Source organism: Thermobia domestica, chromosome 1 (assembly GCF_964235325.1).
Source record: "Thermobia domestica chromosome 1, izTheDome1.hap1.1, whole genome shotgun sequence".
NCBI lineage: Eukaryota > Metazoa > Arthropoda > Insecta > Zygentoma > Lepismatidae > Thermobia > Thermobia domestica.
In genome coordinates, this window is record NC_137454.1 from 157,900,708 (window position 1) to 157,916,967 (window position 16,260).

Here is a 16,260-nt window from a genome sequence, read left to right on the forward strand (position 1 = left end):
ACAAAGTTGTTCGCGCTCGAAGCACATCAAAACAAATGGTCGCCTTTTTTCTTTCTTTCTTTCTTTCTTCTTCGGGAAAACTAGTCATGTAGCAACTGTGCCTTAAGAGGAACGTGGAACGGTCAACTCTGAATGGTACACAATAATTTGTTTGCCGGAGGTCTTCGGTCAAATACGGAAAACAAACAAGCGCCGTCGGATCATTCATCATCAAGACGATGCAAGCTCTCACACATCTCGTCTAACAACCGACGATTTGAACACTCAAAAAATCGAATTGATGAGTCATCCGCCGTACAGTCCTGATTTGACAACCAATGACTTCTTGTTCCCGAATGTCAAAAATAAATTGCGTGGACAACGAGCCGTTGATGTGTTCAAAAAACATTATGGAGGTGTCTCAAGAAGATTGGAAAAAATGCTTTGACAAATGGTTCGAACGAATGCAAAAGTGTATTGATCATAAAGAATATTTCGAAAAACAATAAATCAGTTTTCAGTGACAAATTACTGTTTTTTCGTTGTTAGACTTAAAATATAAATAATGGTCCTCGTATAATATACCTGAAATACAGTTGTTCTCATCTAGCAGAGCAGTCTTATTTTATGTAGGATGAATTAGGTAACAGGAAAGCATCAATCCAAGTAATAGAGGTTTTGTTGACGATTACATAGTCGGAAAGAAAAAGAAAAGCCCCATGTAAATCTGGGATTTATGTATGCAACATTGCCTAGTTTTTGAAATTTTACAAATAGTATGGCTTAGTGTAAAAGTTTTTTTTTGCAAGTGAAGATTTGCTAGCTCAGGTTGGTATTTTTGTTGTGAGTTATTCAATGCATTTTCGAATCAGTGTCATTTTTTTGTTTCTTAAATGCTGTCTTCCCTATTTCAAGAGAATAAGCCGGTTTCAGAAGTGTCTTTTTTTTTCTCCGAATAAAGTTCTTGAATTTGTAATACTGTGTTCTGTTGGTTCTTTCAAATTCTATGAAAGACCTGAAGCATTACGGACTGGCATATTCTGTTTGTGCATCCTTAAAATGATCTTTCAGTTATTTTATGTAAGTAGTCTTCCTAATAACTGTATTTTATTTCATATATCCGGATGCTCCATTCAATCTGGATAACAGCTCGTAGCTAATACTTTTGTGTAAAGTTTCCGGAGGTTTTAAGAGAGATCTAAAAATATGCACCGAAGATTATCTGAAGGTCTGGTTTCATATCGTTCGAAGAATGGGAGGAATTATAGATTCAAGTATTTTAATGTATAGGAGTCGAAAATAAAACCCAGAGACTGTTTTAGAAAGTCTGCTTATTCTTTTCAAGCGGCAAAGGCTTAACTAAAGCTTGGTTAACAATTGGGAAAACAGTGATGAAATAAGTTTTCAGTGCTGCTACAGCAGGAAGATTAACACGAGTTGGTAATATGTATTTTTCAAATGAATATATAATCTGACTTTCCCATTCCAATAAGACCCATATACACTGAAACTGACCTTCAGCAACTGCATGGACAGGTATTTCATTTCACTTCCCCGGTAAAACAATTCCCTAGAATAATCTGATTTTTTCCTTCTATTTGTATATACTTACCTAAGCATCAGGGAAAAGTCAAAAGCGTAAAAGTGTAAGAATTATTCACTTCGAAGTGATGAGTAATATTTCGAAACGTTCCTCCGTACAGTCTTAAGTTTCGTAATTTTCTTGTATACTTACTTAACTGCAATGTCATTGTTATGAGCTGTGATGTAGCTTGACCCCCATTAAGTTTTTACTTTTCTATATATATGAACAAGAACAAAATCATATTTAACATTGTTAGTATAACGTAGTGATTTTTTTTTCCTGTTCCTAGTGATTTCTTCCAGTAACAGATATTTTTGTCTTAAGCCATCTTTTGTAACTGTTTCGGTGTTTATATACACATATTTAAAACAGGTGTGGAAGGGACATGTGTTAAGTAGTTGGAAAAAGTCTGATTTTAAGTACTAATATTTATGCTGGTAGTATCATACAAAGGTGATTTGTTCTAGAGAAATAAAGAAAGTTCCGATTATAAATGATTTGTATACCTCTTGTAACTTCAGGCCGATTTGACTACAATTTTAGGTAATGTGAAAACAGATATTTTTCTCTTTATCCTACAGAAGTACCTACTTAAGTCTCTTCAATTAGAAGTAAATTAAAAATTCCATTAAGAGAAAAGGGATCGTATTTACCTAGTTATATCATAAATACTGTCACAAAGTTTGGAGTGGCGCTGTAGGCATCCGGAGTGGCACAGTGCTGCCATCTGTGCATTAAGCGGAAGATGCATGTAGTGTGTGACTGTTCATGACACACGTTGATATTATACTGAGTTGTGGGAAGACAGCAGGTAAGATTTTCAACCTCCTGAAACCCCTACAAATCAGCAAGAGATTCGTGTATCGCGCCATACAGCGATATACCGAGACTGGAACGGCAGCTGACCGCGCAAGGAGTGGCAGACCACGAATGGTACGAACCCCGCAGGTCCAGAAAGCAGTCGCAGCAAAAATTCGAAGAAATCCTGTTCGAACACAGTGTGATGGCTGCTGAGATGAACATAAGCAGAAATTCCATGTCTCGTGTTCTCAGGAGTGACCTACATCTACAGGCGTATAAGAGGCGGCAGGCCACTTTCTGACCCAAACATTAAGTCGCAGAGGGTCCTTAAATCAAAGAGACTGTTGCGGCTTAACGCCAACAATCTGCACAGAAAGATTCTGACGAAAAGGTGTTCACAATTGAGCAGGCCTACAACGCTCAAAATGACAGTGTGTATGCCACATCATCTACTGCAGCTGCTGAGGCAGCTCCAAGGGTTCAGAGGGCACATCATCCTGCCTCAGTAATGGTTTGGTGAGGAATGAGCTACTCAGGTACAACCCAGCTAACACCTATAGTGAAACCACTGTCTGCTACCATGTTTCCTGGAAAAAGGTGGACCTTCCAATAGGATTCCGCTCCAGGCCACAAAGCGAAAACAACCCAGGAGTGGCTGGCACGGAACGTCCCCGACTTCATTTCTACCACAGATTGGCCTTCTAACAGCCCGGACCTTAACCCGTTGAACTACAAACTTTGGGCAGTCCTTCAGGCAAAGTTCTGCCATAAACGGCATCCATCTGTCGACAGTCTGAAACAATCCTTGACCCGAGCAGTGAACAATTTTCCCATGGACGTGGTGTGTAATGCCAGTGGCTGGACAGACTTCGTGCCTGCAAGGGGGAACATTTCGAAACATGATTCGTGCGTCAGGTGTACAACATATCAATATAAAACATGCCCAAAATAAATTTCCTTGGTGTTAATACTCTCTGTGTTTTTCACATTCAAACTTGTGATAATATTTATGATATAACTAGGTATATTTCTCCTGGCAATTGTACATTTTCTTGCGAACACCTCTTGTTTTGAATACGTAAATAAATACAGAAGATGAAAGAGCTTTGTCACTCAATATCAGAAGCTGAAGTGCATTGAAGACTATAAGATATGAATCTATTCTCTATTTTACGGATTCACTCTTATAATCTTTTTCTCTTAATTCCAGGTCCAAAGCACAGTACAGGAGATATTCGGTCGTCAACCTAGCAGATCTGTGAATCCAGATGAAGCGGTTGCTGTTGGTGCTGCTGTTCAAGGTGGTGTTCTCGCTGGTGACGTTACAGATGTTTTGTTGTTGGATGTGACTCCTCTATCTTTGGGTATTGAGACCTTGGGAGGAGTGTTTACTAGGTTAATAGCTAGAAACACTACCATTCCTACGAAGAAGAGTCAGGTGAGCTTATTTATTTTCTATTGTTTCAACTTACGGTTAATTAATGTTACTTTAAATTAATAAATAAGATTAGGTCAGAATTATGAAAGATAACTTAAGATTTCTAGCCGTTCTCGTAAGGTTTCAAGTAAAGTGAATTGGTGTGAATATGAACTTACTATTCAAGAAATGCAGGCGTGGTTAAGGAAAATATTTAAAATTAAGGACATTTGGACCACAATTTTGACTGTTACCGGAAATACAGGCTTCTTCTAACTGAAACCGGCATATGTGTACTAATTACTTGGAAACGTCAGTTGATTTGACTGCAATAAGTTTTCCAGTTTCATAATTGCAAATTGACAAGAAAGAAATAAAACACTCCCCGTTACAAAACTGTAATGCAAGGTACCAAATTTAGAATAAAATGACTGGAATATTCTTTAGACAATTTTTCTACTTCCTCTTGTCGCATGTTTGGTTCAATATAGATCTTATCTCAAGCATTAGGCTAATGTTTCATATAGCTTTGGTACTGTAGAGAGTTTAACCATAACTTTCGTAAGTTCTGATACGTAGACTAATGGAAACAGAGAAAAGTATATGATGAAATTATTATAGTACTGGTGAAATAATATACAATGGGGTCTTGTTGTAGCAGAGAAATTATTTTCGACACTTTATCCGAAAAATTCGATAGTTCTTCAATGGTATTTGTTTTTAAATTGCTCATTTGCACTGAATAATCCGATTTTATGAAATTCGAGGGACTATAAATAATTTTTTATCGTTTTTTACATAGTCACCGCGCAACGTAACACATTTTTCAAAACGGTCTTTCAACTTCTACAGACCTTCAACTTTATAGAAGGTGTCACATTGGCTAGCAAACCAGAGCTCAACAGTGAAACGACCTCAGTATCCGAAGTAAAAGGCCTTACTTTAAGGGACTACTTTATTTTTAGAAACAAAAAGTAGTCTAACGGTACGAGGTCAGAGGAAATTAGCGGATGGGAAGTAACTAGTAGCAGAAGCTTAACACAACATTCAAAGTTCCGAGAGCGGAAGCATTGTCGAATACCGAGAGGATATCTTCGTTGACTATGCCACAGTGCTTTCTCTTCAGAGCATCATGGAGTTATTGCAATAGATCCGTGTAATAGTCCCAATTACGACGTGACCATAGGTTAGTCAGAAAGAGGCACGCCCTTGCAACCCCAGAAAACTGACAGCAAACGGCTGTACAGAAGCCTTTAGTAGTGGTGAGTGGGAATGTTGCAACTGTACTTGTAACTTTAGTCTCTGGATTATGGTAATATATATATATATATATATATATATCCAGCATTTGTCCATAGTCACATAATGATCGAAGAAATCATTCTCGTTGGATACAAAGAGGGTCAACACTGATTGCACAATTTAACTTGTTTCAAAGATAAATAAAAATAAATAAGTAAATAAATTTTTAAAAAATAAAAAATACAACTGAACAATTTGACTCATTTTAGACTTCATACCTTCAAACCTTTTGTACCTAAAATATAAAAATTCACATTAGCATCTCAAGTTATGGGCACATTTATTATACATATAGAAAAACTTACTGATCGCTGCTCGTCTTATGTAGTTTGAATGCTTAGGTAGCAGAATATTGAACAGGAAAGAATTGAGCAATTGAATGCTAGTATCATGAAAATGAAGTATATGGTTTAGTACCGGTATCCATAGACTGAAATTGATGGTTAATAATAATTCGGAATAATGTGAATATCATTTCTTAAATCTAATTATTTTTGAAATAGGTATTTTCAACTGCTGCTGATGGTCAGACCCAGGTAGAAATCAAAGTTCACCAAGGAGAACGAGAGATGGCAGCCGATAATAAATTATTAGGCCAGTTTACATTGGTTGGAATTCCACCAGCGCCGCGCGGAGTACCTCAAATCGAAGTTACTTTCGACATTGACGCCAACGGTATAGTTCATGTATCAGCGAGGGACAAGGGAACCGGAAAGGAACAACAAAGTAAGTGTTCGTTAATGTATGGAAACAATGCGCTTCCCGCATTGTCACAAACCTTGATTTTAATTTGCTTTTTAATTTTATTTTATTCAGATAGATGATAGTAATACCTTATCCTTTAAATGTTATAATAAAACTTCATCAAGGCATTTTTTCTTAAATCTAATTCTTTAGAAATTGTAAGCTTTATATCTACCTCTCTGTTCGTTGTTATTTGATTAAGCGCTTAGTAAAAGCTCTTGTAGAACGCTAATACACTGTTGCATTATAATGTGTTCACTATTTTACGAGGGTAGTAAATAATTAAACTTAGAAGCCCTCAAATAAGTAGTTGTTTGAAGAAAGGATTCACTGTTTTGTCAAAGATCACACCAACCTGGAAAGCCTGAAAAGTCAAGGAATTTCATGAAAAGCTTTTTAAACTTTACGAATTTATTATTTTATTTTAGGAATTATTTACTATTTTAGGTACGAATTTTTACTTCTCGAAACCCATTTCTCTTTCTGCCGTACCCATTTATTTGATAGGGAATTTTTTATAAAATTGTATTGCAGAATTTCTCCACCTGTATACACTATGTATACGTGGTCGTGCACAGTAATGAGGAACCCCATGGTCGGGAAAACATACTTGCTTTTTTACATTATATGTAGCCAGGAAATTTGTAAATCGTGACAAGAATTCGTGCTCGCCAATTAAGTGGAAGCCCTATCTGTGGTAGGTAAGTAGATTTGAAAAAGTCTTCAGATAGTTGTCTGAAGAAACCATTTTCAGAGCGGGATTGGAAAAGAAATTACTAGATAAAAATGAAGCTATCCCTCGATACTAAAAATGTGTGTATGGGCAAAGCTAATTAGCACTTTTTAGTATAATAACGCTATAGTTTAACGTTTGTTTTCTCTGCAGTTGTAATCCAATCATCAGGAGGTCTGAGCAAGGATGAAATAGAAAATATGGTTCGTAATGCTGAGCAGTATGCAGCTCAAGACAGAATTAAGAAGGACCGTGTAGAAGCTGTAAATCAAGCTGAAGGAATTATTCACGACACTGAATCCAAAATGGAAGAGTTTAAGGCTCAACTACCACAAGAGGAGGCAAGTTTGTTTGTTTGTTTGTTTGTTTTTGTTTGTTTATTCGTTAATTACGAAGAGCCACTGTTGTATTGAACGTATTAACTTAATTAGAATTCTGTCGCTGGCTGGTAATAGCATATACGGTTCATTATTCCGTCTTTCTTCCGTTTTCTGTGTATGATCTACTGAGTGAATTTTAAATTATTTCTTTCAAGCTTTGAAAATAGAATAATCTGTAATGAAGGTAAGGAGATTTGAAATCCGTGAAGTGTAAAGAGATAAAATTAATCTCAAGTTGGAGATTCGTAAATGTGTTAAATTTTCTGTGATAACTCGAGTAAAAATTATTAGAAATAATTTAATGACGTACTTTCTTTGTCATAATCGTCCTTTACTTGGTGTTGAAATTGGTCAAAAGGAGGGGGATGAATTTTCCCCACCTTAAAAATTGAGATTCGTTATAAATTTAATAAAAGAATCTCCGGTATCGGGCAAGAGTGATACTGATTTTCTTGATACGAAGTTAGTTTGGGCACGGAAGATTTTGGTGGTGATGGATATTGCGTGTAACTGTGGGAACAAGTGTAGAAATTTCCAGCTCGGTTGGTTGCCAATGTAGCGCATGGCGCGGCTAAATTTTGACTTGTTCTGATACATATTCACTGTTTAGACAATAAGACACAAAAAATATAGTCTCGGAGCGCTTAGTGAAAACTCGGCGGGAATGAAGAAAGTTTATGAGGGTAGTTGCCTTTGTAGTTGCTTTCAATTTGAATATATCAAGAGTTTAAATGTCATGGTTAAAAGCTCTAATAAAGAGCAGAATGTGACACTGCAAATTCGATGAAAGGTCCATTTTCACCACCTTATCCAGCTGTACTTTGGTATTCGAATCACACTTGACATTTAGAATTGCCAAATGTACGTACGTGAAAAAATGTTTCCAGCTTGTCCTTTATCTTTAAACATGTCATAATTATGTAGCCAGAAATGGAACGCATCAGTTAGTGACACCTAGCAGCAGCGATGTTAGCGGTGTTCTTTCTCACTGGAAAACATGGATTTTCGCACTACATGTTCTTATAATTCTGATTTTTATATAGAGAGAGCTTACAGTATGTTATATATATCTATCTATTAAAATGCTATAATAGCAATTAAGAGCACCTGAGCTCCAACCTATAACTTTGGCTTTCAAGTCTTTCATTTGTGGTTGTGTGTGATTTCACGTTTAACAGAGACAAACATTTTAAGTATGTGTACTTAAAATAGTCCAAATTAATTAACTATATCTTTTTCATAAAGTTTATGATATAAAATTATTGTTCAAAGCCTTTGTATTTTAATAAGCCTTCTCTAAAATCAATGCATCTAAATTGTGCTTCCATCTTCCGAGTTCTTTTAAACTATATTTATATGTTTGTGGTCAATCCTTTCGACAATGAGATCTCGGAAACTACAGGCTCTAGAAAGATGACGTTTTAACTGATCGATTGGAAATTTTGCGTAGATTGTCCAGTTCTAATTGAATATTTAAAAAAAAAACGGCCATTATTTCTTTATTACATTTTTTTAGGGTACAGTGGAAGTGCTGAAATTAAAAAAAAAAAAAAAAAACTAAAGCATCATATCCTATGCGTTATACATCCCAACACCACAATGTTGTATATTGGGGTTGTGTATGTCTCAGGCGTTTGTTCCATGGCCAAATAATAGTGAAAATGGAAGGATAACCATTTCTTGAGTCTTAAGATAAATCTTTATTTTTTGAGTGTTTTGTCCAATGAACACCATATATAACTGACATTATAACTAATTGTATATGTAATGTATTTGCTTATTACATACTGCATGCAAGAAGAAATAAAACACTGGTTATACATAAATTAGAAACTCCAACCGGAAGTAGGCTCAAATCTTGCAAACGGTGCGAGATATTGAGAAAAAATAATCGAAAAAATCTCCACTTTATGATACCCCTTGCCGATTTTTTAAAATAAAGACTTCTTTCACTTGTGTCTGTAAAGGGACATGCACATATGTTGTGAGGAATGAGGAGATTTATGCTCATATGCGAATGATGCGCTGTGTAGAGAGCGCAGGTTCAGCTTTTATATATATATATATATATATATATATATTATGATCAACCAGGCTCTTCAGTTATATTTCGAAATGTTGTAATAAATTCATACATGGTTTTACATAAAAAATATACTCACTTTTTAAAAAGAATGTTTGCTTTCCAACTCTGGTAACATTTTCAACCTCAATTCATTAAATGAAGAATGATATTACTTCGTTGATGCAGCAATTTTTTCATTAATAGATTTGCTTTCAGCACAATGAGGTACGTTTCTTACCATGTAGTCTGCGCTAATGCTTCGAAATAAAGTTGCTTGACATTTTGAATGCGCTATAAAAGAATGTTTTAACAATTAAGATACTTTCAAGAATAAATTATGTGATGCAAAATATGCAAAAGCAATTTATAGCTAATTAATTTCGTTGACTTGTGTTTGATAGAAGTTGTATATTTCAAACGTATTTCATTATTATTATTATTATTATTATTATTATTATTATTATTAAAAATTTCTTCGTTAATAATTGCTTTCTTTCTTTTTTTAGTGTGACAATTTGAAGAAACAGATCAGCGAGGTTCGTGATGTTTTGGCACAAAAGGATGAGAAGGATCCAGAAGAAATTAGAAAAGTAACAAATCAGCTTCAACAGGCATCCCTTAAGTTATTCGAAATGGCTTACAAGAAGGTATGAATGTAACTTTCTTAACCGCTTTCATTTTTTTTTTTTTTTTTTTTTTTTTCGATCATCATTCCTTGCAAGAAAACGGATTTGTCATTGTAATGGTACAGTGTTACTGATGCTTGCTGTTTAGTTATTTTACAAATCGTTAGCAGCTTACACTTATGTTCTGTGTAATATATAACTGCTTTCTGCCAATATTTTTTCCGTAATATTTAACTGTCCACCACCAACGTTTTGACCATAGTCTGTAGTAGTGGTTCTCAGCACGCCATACTTTACTGAATGTACAGGACACACTTGCATAATATTTTTATTATAAATAGTATCTACAGAGTATCCAATATACAATGCAACCTCGGCTTTGGAATAGTAGTACTTTTGAACCTGAAGCGATACACAAATAATGGTTATACCAAAATGAAGCTTTGTTCGTGTACATATTTTTAAACAAGGAAACAACGATTGAAGTACACTAGGAACCACACAGTGTTGCCAGATGCAACCGAAGTTGTAAATCTTTTTTTGCAAAATACGTAAATTAACTCATAACTCGTATGTATGGGTGTTCTGTCGTTAATTTTCAGTTTAGTTGGAGTAGCTTGGAAACTATGGGGCAGAGAAAAGCATTCTTCATTTCCGCCGATAATTAAATGGATGAGGCCTCTGTAAGGGGAAACTAGGAAAATTGCAGTTTTCATAAATTAATACTCTGAATTGGCAACGCTGCTGATGTTTCAGTGCATCAAAAGGTGTGTTAAGGATCTGTCTACATTATGCAATTCCTGAAAACAACGAGAAAGAAACTTTGAAGTTATCATGATAAAACCTTTACTTACACCCGGCAATACTGCTATTCATTTTTATGGGGCTACTTAAAGCAATACAAGAACAATTCTCGGACTAGACAAGACCTGGAAACGAACGTTCGCAGTGCTATTGAGAAGATTTACATTTCTGTTTTTCGTAAAGTTGCTGCGAACATGGTGAAACGTGTAAACCAGTGTTTGAATCAAAACAAGGGCACTTCCAGCATCTGCTGTAGAGCTGATAACTCATTTCGTGATAGTAGCAGTGTTGCCGGATGCATGTAAGTAAAAGTTTTATCATGATAATTTCAAAGTTTCTTTTTCGTTGTTTTCAGGAATTGCATAATGTAGACAGTTCCTTAACACACCTTTTGATGCACTGAAACATGAACAGTGTTGCCAATTCAGTGTTAATTTATGTAAACTACGATTTTCCTAGTTCCCCCTTACAGAGGCCTCATCCGATTATCGGTGGAAATGAAAAATTCTTTTCTCTGCTCCATAGTTTCCAAGCTACTCCAACTAAACAAACTGAAAATTAACAGAAAACCCATACATATGAGTCAATTTACATGTTCTGCAGAAAAAAAAAATACATCTTCGGTTACATCTGGCAATACTGTGTAGTTTCTAGGGTACTTCAATCGTTGCTTCCTAGTTTAAAAATATATGCATGAACAAAGTTTTATTTTGATATAACCATTATTTGTGTATTGCTTCAGGTTCAAAAGTTATACTATCCCAAACTCCAGGTTGCATTGCGGGCACAGTGGCTCAGTGGTAGAGCGTTCACCTCCGGTGTTTGGGGTCCCTGGTTCGAACCCAGCTCGCGCCGTGTGGACTTTGTGGTGGACAAACACTGTGCTCGTGGTTTTCTCGGGGTTCTTCCTTTTCCTCCCACTTTCTTCATTCCACCATTTCATTCATTTCTCATAATCACAGTCTCCTTTAGCCTAACCGGCATAACTGTGGGACGTAAAACTCGAAGATTTCATTTTATTTTTTTCCAGGTTGCATTGTATACTGAACAGCCTGTATTATAATAGTGAAACCTGTTAATTTTTATAATGACTATATAGCATTGAGCATTGCTACCACTGGACTGCTACAGTCTGTTTGGATTTTAACTAATTATTATTGAATTCTTCATGATTTTTAAATTCCAGAATTTCGCGACACTCCTTAGGGGGCTGTGTGACACACCAGTGTCATGTCACATCGGTTAAGAACCACAGGTATAGTTCACCAGGATCCGTTAATACGGTTAAACTAGGAAAATATCAAAGCAGTCAATGAGTGTCTTTAAGGTTGAAATACTGGAGTAATTCAGATAGAATGTTTCGAAGGGATTACACAGACATGGATAACAGTAAAAATCGTGTCGGAGTACCAATATGGATTATCACAAATGGCACATATTTTAACGCAAGAACAAGTAGGGCCCCGGTGGCCTAGTGACTCACCTAGCTCAAACTAAAGCCTGTGCACACATGGAAAGAGTTTACGTGTCATTATTTTGGGCGCATTTGGAACTGGTGATCCGAAATGTATGTTGTAAATAAATAAATACATTCTAAGTACCCATTCGGGTAAAACTGGTAACAAATTTCTCTCGAGCACTAAAATGGATTAATTAAAATGCTCTATTTTTCTAGCTACTAAAGATAAGTCCTGATGACCCGGTATTCCACTGAAATTCAAAGATTTCAAATAAGTGCTCTAGATGAGTAATATTTCAAACAAAAGCTTGCCATATCGGAAGAAACAATTAAGCAGTATTTTTGCTGTTTGGTCCTATTGTAACTGGCTACAAAAAGTGTATCTCCTATAGCAATTCGTTTCTCCCGGTTACTAGAAATTTAATATTTCATGCTGATTGCAAAGTAAGAACAGCAAGAGAAATTGAAGTTTTGAGTCAATATGCAGTAACAAAAATCCCTTATTTTGCCCGCAAGAACAGGTAGGGTCTAGGGCCTCATTCGTCTAGTGGCCCACCATAAATCTGAAATTTCAGATGAGAGCACCAGATTAAGAGTATTTGAAATTACGTGAGACATCCACAGATCGTGTATGTCTATGCAGTCCCTCTGTAACATTCAATTTCAAGCACTTTGGATAAATATTTGCTACAGGAAATAAAATTTTCACCACCAGTCTCAGTTGGGATCAAATTAAGCCATAATACTACTTGTTTTACGTGTTTCAAACTTTCGTTTGGAATTTCGCTTAATAGTGTTTACATTTGAAATTTTTGAGTCCCGATGAGTCACTGGATCACCTCACCTATGTCCCAGGGTATACTTATTCTTGCTTACAAGGTTCTGTTGTTCATGTATATGCAGTCCCTGTAAAGCACTCATTTCGAATCAAAATAGTGGAAACACTTGTAGTTTGCAACATGTAAGATGTGTTAGGAGTAACACTGAGAATGTGCGGCACATGGGAAAGTGATATCTTTCGTACATGAGGTGGGGTAGAGTGGGAAGTCCTGTGGTGATGCTAAGCGCTGGTCACTGAAGCTTCCCTTTCATCCATTAGTACTTCTCGACGATGTTTCGCCTTCAGTTCTGAACTACTCGAACACTCCAGGCATCGTAGATAGTTGCGCTAACCAACCACGCACTAACAACTTGGCCTCTTTGAAATTGAAAGAAGTCTTACATTTTGCATCGTCACCATCTGCTTACTTCAACACACCTCAATTTTGCCCTGCCTGACACACTACAGACGATCACGTAGTACACCAATAATAACGGCCAGGCGCTACAATTCACATTGGTGTCATTACCTTAGTGCAAACCAGAAAGAATGAGCCGTAAATGTTGATACTTCCTGTGGTATATATTCTGCTTTATTAGAAAATATCTAAACAGGCAAAGATTATCAATCTTCAAATTAGTCATGTTCAATGGTATGTAATCAACGTTGAACAAACTTCTGGTATTGATACCAGGCCTTCAGTTCGAAGGAAAAGAACTCACCCATTTCCATCTCCTCATTTCCGAAACCCATTAGGAGCAAAACCGAGGCTATAAGCCGGGTGTTAGATAAAAGTTCCACACAATCAAGTTCCTGTATTTTTGAAAGGGCTGATTGTGCCACGTGTAATGTAACACAGAAGAAAAAAAAAAAAAAAAAAAAGTTTATCAAAATTGGATGTTTCTATGACAATGTAACGTTGATTCTCTGGAATTGTTCAAAATAAAGCTCAGCTGTGATATCACGGCCATTTGGAACGAATTCATGATCTAGTATTCCTTCACAGTTCCACCTACGCATACCTTCGCTTTGTATTCAAACCTTCTACCTTTGGCTACTGGTTCCGGATACCTGAGTATGATCTGACGATTTTAATATTTTTTCTGGATTACGGTAGAAAATTTTTCATCTGAGGTAAAAGCCTACGTAAAAACTTATTATCACAAGGGTTTTGTAGCAGCAAACGAAAAACATCCACACGTCGCTGGGGTTGTGTGGAATCAAAGCATGCTGTAGAACTCAGGACCTTCAGTTCGTGTTTGCTAGCAACTGAAGGTGACGCACAATGCCTTACCTTTGAAATCTAAAGTTTGAGAACCATTCTTTTTGTCGTAACATGACTCATAACACCCTGTCCTTTTGCATTTCTAGTAGCTTTTGCCGCATATAGCTCAACGTAATTCATAAAACAGCAGTTAGACTATTTTGCTTGTTCATTTTAACCTGTAAAAAAACAAACAAAAAATAGTATTCAGTATTAATGAACGCTGTTTCAGAGAACGAATATAATATCCAAAAACGTTGGTAAATATATTCATGATAAATGTGAGAGACTATGTACTTTAAAGGCTGCTAAGAGTATCAGTATTTATGACCCACGATACGTTTCCATTATTTTGATAATCATAAATGTATATGTGTGTATTTTCTACACATTAGATTATTTCCTACTTTCTGGAAGTCAGCAGTTATCATACAGGCTAGGTATTCCAGAAAATACACAGAGCATGTAACTTCGTGTATACTAAGTAATAAGTTGCTATATATTTTGAAGGAGAGCTTTGATTTTTGTTAGCGGTTGCCCACACTCTTGTCAAGAACTTGAACAGTAATGCTTAGTACTCTCTACTAGTTTTCGTATGTAATGTCAGAGAAATCAGACACATTGAAACAAAACGTTGGTTACCCACAAGATAGTTACTGTTGTAATATAACGCTAGTGCATTTATGTCAAATTGTTCTACATTTATCTTCATCTCCATGTGTGTATTGATCTGAATGGAGAACTTCAAAGGGAACTTTAATGAGCTTTTGAGGAAAGTAATCAACACTATGCTGCTTATCACCTTGTAGAGTCTAGAAAAATCTGAAAAACTTATTTTGGCCTAGTAGTTATGACTGGAATAGTTTTGTTTTCAAAGTTCAATACATTATATGGATTTTATAGTTGTTTAGCTTTCCTCATAGTTTTAATTTTGTTCCATTAAAATTTCCTTCTGCAAGTTCGTTGAAAGTATCAAGGATGTATATAAACCCAAGAAATCAAAATAAGCTTTTTTCCAGTATTTTGTTAACAGTTGTTAGCACTCGTGTCCATAGCAATTTTTGTATTTTGAGAATAGTAAATTATTTATATTTACAATTCCAAATGGATACTTTACATCTAATATATTTCATATTTATTATTATTGAAAATAAAATTACAATCTATGTATGTTTTTTCTCCGTAGATGGCAGCCGAGCGTGACCAAGGTGCTAGTGGCGCCTCAAGTACTAGTAGCGAGACTGGCCAAACAGAGGAAGAAAGGGAGAAGCAAGAGCGAAAAGAAAAGAACTGAACACGTGTAATAGTGATTCCTTAGGTGTATGTATAGTTTGTTGTTCAAGTGACTTGCATGAATGAGTTGGATGCATACATATATTTTGTCTAACGTGTGATTAGTGTCGAGGAACGTGGATTTTTTTTTCTTTTAACGCGTGCAGAATAGTGCGAATGAGATTGAGAATGATTGTAGTTTAGCGTACGTCGAAAAGGATATTTTTGTTTTGTAGGTGCATAAAATAAAAGGATGTGCATTCCACTCTGCGGTGCACTTCGTAGTATGCATCCTCCGTTCTTCGAATAGAACAAGTCAAAAAAGAAAAAAAAAAAAATTCAAGTCTAAACAAGTTCGTGCCAGACGAATGTCCACGTACCAGTTATATGGTGAATGGACCAACTATTTGAATTATTCAACACTGTGTTAGTTTAATGTGTAAAAATATAATTGAAAATATTAATTTAAAAAAATTGTTGATATCTTACAAGCACAGCTGTAAGTACCCGTCAGCTACGTTTGCACAGGGTTGTATATTATTTTTCATATTTCCCAGTTGGTGTATAAACAGTTGTTAAATAATGCCAAAACTAATAAAAATGGATTATTATTATTTCTCGTTTTAAAGTATCGAGTAGTTTTTATAGATTACCAAAGTGATTATTTTGTGTTGCAAAAAATGTTTTACAACAATTTCTAAGATGAACTGTTGTTAAAGTAAATGTGTACTTTTTTTTTTTAGTTCAAAAGTAAAAACAAAATATGAAAATTATTTTCTGAGAAATTGTTTTTGTATCCAATTCTTAATATTTCGTAATATTGAAGTACCTCTGACGTAAGTAGATTATTTATTTACATGAATTACTGTTGTATGGTATTTGTTTTGTATTAGCAGTGAATTACTTCAGTCCATCCGACAATTTAAACAATAGCTTAACATAAGCATTTTAACACACTAAATTATACAGTGCGTTCGGAAAGTAACTATGCACCCTCACAGTAATTGTT

General features: G+C 35.5%; 1 protein-coding gene across 1 annotated transcript in view; it reads left to right on the forward strand.

Moving 5' to 3' along the window:
* Hsc70-5 (Heat shock protein 70 cognate 5) overlaps positions 1-16,024 on the forward strand; it is a 45,639-nt gene extending 29,615 nt beyond the window's left edge. The window contains exons 10-14 of the mRNA XM_081765068.1: positions 3,576-3,803; positions 5,588-5,810; positions 6,715-6,902; positions 9,513-9,653; positions 15,166-16,024. Coding sequence (XP_081621194.1) covers positions 3,576-3,803; positions 5,588-5,810; positions 6,715-6,902; positions 9,513-9,653; positions 15,166-15,273 — 888 coding nt within the window. The 3' untranslated portion in view covers positions 15,274-16,024. The remainder of the gene's footprint in view (positions 1-3,575; positions 3,804-5,587; positions 5,811-6,714; positions 6,903-9,512; positions 9,654-15,165) is intronic.
* Positions 16,025-16,260: the final 236 nt, after the last annotated feature.